At 33.0% G+C, this 5,522-nt stretch overlaps 1 protein-coding gene across 1 annotated transcript; it reads right to left on the bottom strand.

The window, feature by feature from the left end:
* Positions 1–1,698: 1,698 nt before the first annotated feature.
* Positions 1,699–4,871, bottom strand: LOC111615417 (leucine-rich repeat-containing protein 15-like). Its single transcript, XM_023356833.1, has one exon. It carries the CDS (start codon positions 4,442–4,444, stop codon positions 1,787–1,789), a length of 2,658 nt encoding a protein of 885 aa, XP_023212601.1. The 5' UTR covers positions 4,445–4,871; the 3' UTR covers positions 1,699–1,786.
* Positions 4,872–5,522: the final 651 nt, after the last annotated feature.

Here is a 5,522-nt window from a genome sequence, read left to right as displayed (position 1 = left end):
ATGATGCTGGAGATAAGTATAACTCAGCAGCGAAATCTCATCAAAGTCGATTTCGTGACGTTAATAAACATCAATTAATATAAATTATATATTTAATTTAATATTATTCTACTATATCTTTTATAAATTATTTAACGAACTAAGTTATTTTGAAATATCTGAAATTATATTCGACAGATGAGTATAACAAAGAATTTATTGCCGTCGTTAATAATACATAAACTTATTTATGTGCAGCTGGTAGTTAAATGATGTGAAAGGATATTTTCAAAATATTTTTAACTAAACGATAGGAGGAATTTTTGAGCAAAAACAAAAATAAAAAGTTCTTAACTTTAGAGATTTCTGCAGGATAAAAGGTTGTAACATCTGTTTTCGTTTTACAGTTGGAATAATATAAAGTAGATGGAATGTTTTATGGCGATTAAGTATGAAAGATTAAATTTAATCGCATTTCAGTATGAATATATATATTTTTTCTTTAAAGAAGAGAGTTATATAAACGAGGCGAAAACTGTAGCACCATGAAGGAGTTTCAAGTGGTTTTTGAATTTTCGAAACTCGCTAAATATTAAAATAATGTTGACGGTAAAAGGATCGGTAAACACTTAAGTGAGGAATAAAATTTTAATTTCTGCCGGTAGATTAATTAAAGACGAGTTAATTTCTTTACAAAATGGAAACAATTTAATTTGAATAGTCTTATGAGCAAGGAACATTTATTTGGTGATAGGAAAGAAGAGGGATCGATCTATAATCGCAGCAGGAATGCAGACAGTGGTTCCCTCTGCCGCCATCCTTTCCTGTGCAGCATTGTGCACTATTGGCATGGCAGATGATGGATTACACATCAGCCCGCACTGGATGTTATTACAGTCGCGGTGTCCACAAGGCGCGGGGATATCCTAAGACTTCCTGACTTGTTCGTCCTGATGTTGGCAAACACGAATGAAACAATACTTTAGAATAACTCTTGAAGGAGGAGTAAGTACGTTCGAGAAAGAAAAATCACTAAATAAATAGATTTTCCTTTTTATATATATCTTTGTTATATTTGTGTACCGGTGTAGACCGTGGCAAAAACATTTCAAATAAATTGCCTTCAATATGGTTTAAGTGTTTTTTTTTTCATCTCTCTATTTGAAACAAATGAAAACTTTCTTGTCTTGTGCGTATTTTTTATATAGAAAAAGTCTTATAAAACGTTTACTAAAATTGCAATTAAATTAATTTAGAAAATACAATTAAACTAAGATCTCCGATGGAATTAAATGAGAAATGTTAAATAAAATGTTAAAAAAAGATATCAATTTTTTCCAAAGTCTTCTATATTTTTTATTACAGATACAAATAGTACAATTGTTCATACAAGAAGAGAATTGACGATACCTTTATAGTAAGGTATAGCCGATTGTATATTGAATAACACGAAACACTTGACATTATTCGAAGGGTCGAGTACAAAAATACCTTTTGTGATACTAAGAATTAATCAGCACGTTTAGGCTACTCTTGCCTAGACAAAGGCCACTAGGATAAAAACCGATTGACACATATTTTTGTTTTTTTTTTAATATATATATATATATATGTATATTTCCATGGCACGATTTTTCGATTCCGAGAGTTAATATTCACATTTGAACAATAGCGATACTAAAGTTCTAAAATGATACTTTGTAATCTTAAATAATCTTATTTTTATTTGTTTTCCATTTATACTCGTGTGGACATTCGCTCCGAAGGCAAAAATCTTGGACTGTTCTTGATAACATAGAACGCGAAGTTATCTGGGGCTGACATCACTTAAACTTTTACCATTGAATAAATATTCATGGTCGGAAGCTGCGGGTCTGGGAAGGAGTTCCTGCAGCTGAGGATCAGGTAGAGCATCTTTTATAGGATCTCTAAACACATCACCGTTTTCCATGATATAATAAAGTTTGTTTCCTAGCCCATGATGTGTACGAGTCTGTAAACCAACCGTACCTTCAGAGACCGTAACTATTGAAATTTCGTCTCTTTGAGGATAGTATGATATACTACTGCTCCTTCTTAGTAAACAATGCTTGCTTCCTATTCTGTATTTACGACACTTATAAAATGCAAAAGATGTTACGATACCAATCACAAGAACGAGACTAGCTGATGCTACCGAAGACGTGACTATGACTGTTGTAGCATTGTCCCACCAATGGTTGGAAGATGGAGGACGAGATATATGGTTAGCTAACAATCGCGAAGACATGTGTTTATTTGAAATCAGTTCTTTCTCTGTTTGACTGGTAGTAATTGTACTGTTTTCGACTGTAGTCGTGTGCGTTGAATTATCCCGATTGATTTTTATCAATTCCGTTATGTTTTGGCTTGGATTTTCTGAAATTGACTCCGTGATTTCTGTTCCGATTACGCTTTCTGTTATATTAGAAGGTTGGGTCATTTCCAAAAAGATGTGCGATTTTTGATAGAGGGTGGTGTTGGCAGAAGTGTCGATAAATTTGGAGGGAGACGTTGTAGAACTGATTTCTGAAATAGTGGTTTGTTCTGTTATTGACGTGGTCAATTGTTCGATGTTGACGGGTGCGTTTACATCGTCTCCAGTTAACATCATTATCGGTTTGAACTGAAGATTAGGAGGGGAGGAACATCTTATGCTATAACTTCTATAAAACTGAAGGTTAGATTTCTGGATCCAATGAGAAAGCCACAGTATCTGTTTGTCACAGATCCAATTGTTTCCACTCATTTTAATTACTTTGAGATTTGGAAAAAATGAAGGAAAATCTGGCCGAAGATAAAATAGCTTATTATGCATTATATTTAATTCTCTAAGATTACGTAAACCATGCAAAAGACGAGTAGAGTTGATAATTTGAAGAGCAAAATCAGAACTATCGTACACTTCAAGCATCTGCAGGTTTTTCAGATGATCGAATAACGATTCATCAAATTTTATGCTTGTTGACATTCGAGAGAGTTGGAGCGTTTTCAAACTACTTAGACCTTCAAAACAATGAGCTTCCATTATTTTTATACTATTTTGAGACAAATCCAACATTTCTAGTTGAGTTAAATTAGCGAAAACGCCGTTTGTAAGATTCTCGATTTGATTTGCCTGAAGATCCAGACTTTTTAGACTTAATAAATCACAAAAAGCGCAAAAGGACAATTCCCTTATTTTATTTCTCTGTAAAAACAATTGTTCTAAATTCACTAAGCCTTTAAAACTATAGCTGTGAATTGCTAAAAGTTCATTTTCCTCCATGTAAAGAGCTTGGAGACTCGGAGGCAAATTATCAGGCACTCGATTCAAGTGATTTCCATTCAACCATAATCTCATCAGATATTCCTGTCGACCAAGTGCATCCGGCTCGATTTCTCTGATTAAATTATCATCCAGTACTAAAAGTCCTAGGTATGGATAGCTATCAAAATCTCCAGCACTAATACGAGTAAGATTATTTTTGGCAAGACGCAGATCTCGAACAAATTTGGTGAGACTCTGCGGTATACGCTCCAAACCCATATGAGATATGTCAATGTATTGTAGTCTAGATCCAAAGAAATCAAGGCGCGATAAAGTTGTTAGAGGATTATTACTGAGTATCAGATGAGCAAGATTGGTCAAATATTGAAAAGAACCGACTTCGATATACGAAATCTGATTTGAATCAAGGTTGAGGTACTGAACTTTAATGAGCCCGGAGAAACTCTTTGCACTCACCTGAGAAATGTTATTGAGGCGAAGATTTAACTGTTCGACACTCGATAATTGCAAAAAAGACTCGTCTACATTCACCAAACAATTAGAAGATAAATCTAGATAACGTAATTTCTGTAAACCGTCGAAAGTTGAATTTGTGATATTTTCGAGAAAATTCTGGCATAATTCTAGCCGACGAAGATTTTGAAGATCGGAAAAAGTACCATTTTCTATTAATTTCGTCTGCGTTTGTTGAAGTTTCAGTTCGTGTAATTTTACTAAACCGTATAACTGTTCGGCCGACAAACTAGGAATGATATAGTTCCTCAGTTCTAATCTGATAGCAGTTCTGGGCACTTTAGGTAATGATTTGAACATTCCATCTCCTATACAGCTAACAAATTCACCTGTCGAATCGCAATAACATGAGCTGGAACAGGTAACTTTTGTACACGATGCAATGGGCGAGTTCAACAGCCAACACGTGGAAATCAATATGGCTGTTGACATAAATGAAATATGTAAGGAATTCATCATACGAAAAACTCGCAGATATCTGCATGATTTCATTTCATCTGTAGCGTTTGAAACTACGGATGAACGACGATCTTCATTTTTATGTATGCGTAACGAATTAGCAGCCAATAAGCAGCCGCTCCACTTTTTAGAGAGGTGTTTGGCGTAGTCGAATTTTATTGACTGCAGACTTTTTTCTGAAATTAAAGTTTCCATCAAGTTCATTTTTGAATTGCACTATTCTGGAAAATGATTAAGAGCCATAAGTGATTATTGGATAGCATTTTCTGATTAATGTAAAAATTCTTTAAATGTTCATAACATCTTTATTGAGAAAACATCAAACATTCCCAAGTAATTTTGAAGATCCATACGATGTCCGAGCTTTAATCCGGAGACGTCTCGATTAGAAACATTGAGCTACTTCGGGTGTCGTAGATTCCTTCTTTAATTTTACTACCCGACCGATTTCCTAGATCTGACACTCTTGGGAGCTTTAAGTTCCGCTTCTAACACGCAAGGGAAAAGGAACTTTCCTGTTAGATTGCCCTCACTTCCGGGCTAATTTCCAATAAACTTCTGTATCTAGAAGACTGATATTGGTGTATATGTGACTTTCAGAATGTAGTAGAATTGATGTTCCATCTGTACACTGCAATAGAAAGAACGGTTATTGTTTGACACATAATCATCAGTTAACTCATAAAAACTAACTATAAACCATTTAAAACTTTTCTAACTATTTTAGATATAAGTTTACAAGATAAAGTAGAAAATAAAAATATAAGTTTCTTAAGTAATTTTAATAATTTACTCCGTTGTAAATATCTATTTTATTGAATTATATTTTTATCTGACTACTTACATGATTAATTGTTGTTTATTTATATTTCAATATAAGTAAATACGGTTTGTTTTCTAGTTTAGAAAGATGAATTATAATACAAATGTTGTTAGGAAAATCTTAAATGTGTTATTATTTTTTATTTAGTTATAGTTATTTTTTTTCTATTCTTTCTTCTAGAATTTTTGCTTTTCGGTTTATTTTCCTTTATAATCTTATAATCGTCTTTGCATGACGGTCTCGTGTTGACATTAATAATTTCACTTTTTTTTATCTGACTGGTTGCTTTTCTGGCATCAGTCCATTTATTTAACATCAGTATAAAAATCCACTGAATAAGAGAATTTAATTCAAAATGTTTAAAAGTGTCCCAAAAAACTTTTTAAATATTTAATTATAATTCTGCAACAGTCTTTTTTATTTTTCTTAAGCAAAGATTTTTTAAAATTTTTTACTGTT

This window comes from Centruroides sculpturatus, unplaced genomic scaffold, assembly GCF_000671375.1.
Source record: "Centruroides sculpturatus isolate CEXI.00-Female unplaced genomic scaffold, Cexi_2.0 scaffold2528, whole genome shotgun sequence".
Classification (NCBI taxonomy): domain Eukaryota; kingdom Metazoa; phylum Arthropoda; class Arachnida; order Scorpiones; family Buthidae; genus Centruroides; species Centruroides sculpturatus.
The sequence above is the reverse complement of the archived record's forward strand: the minus strand, read 5'-3'. Positions and strand labels throughout refer to the sequence as shown.

Excerpts from the sequence above, each read along its gene's own strand:
- LOC111615417 (XM_023356833.1), bottom strand. The coding sequence starts at position 4,444 with ATGAACTTGATGGAAACTTTAATTTCAGAAAAAAGTCTGCAGTCAATA.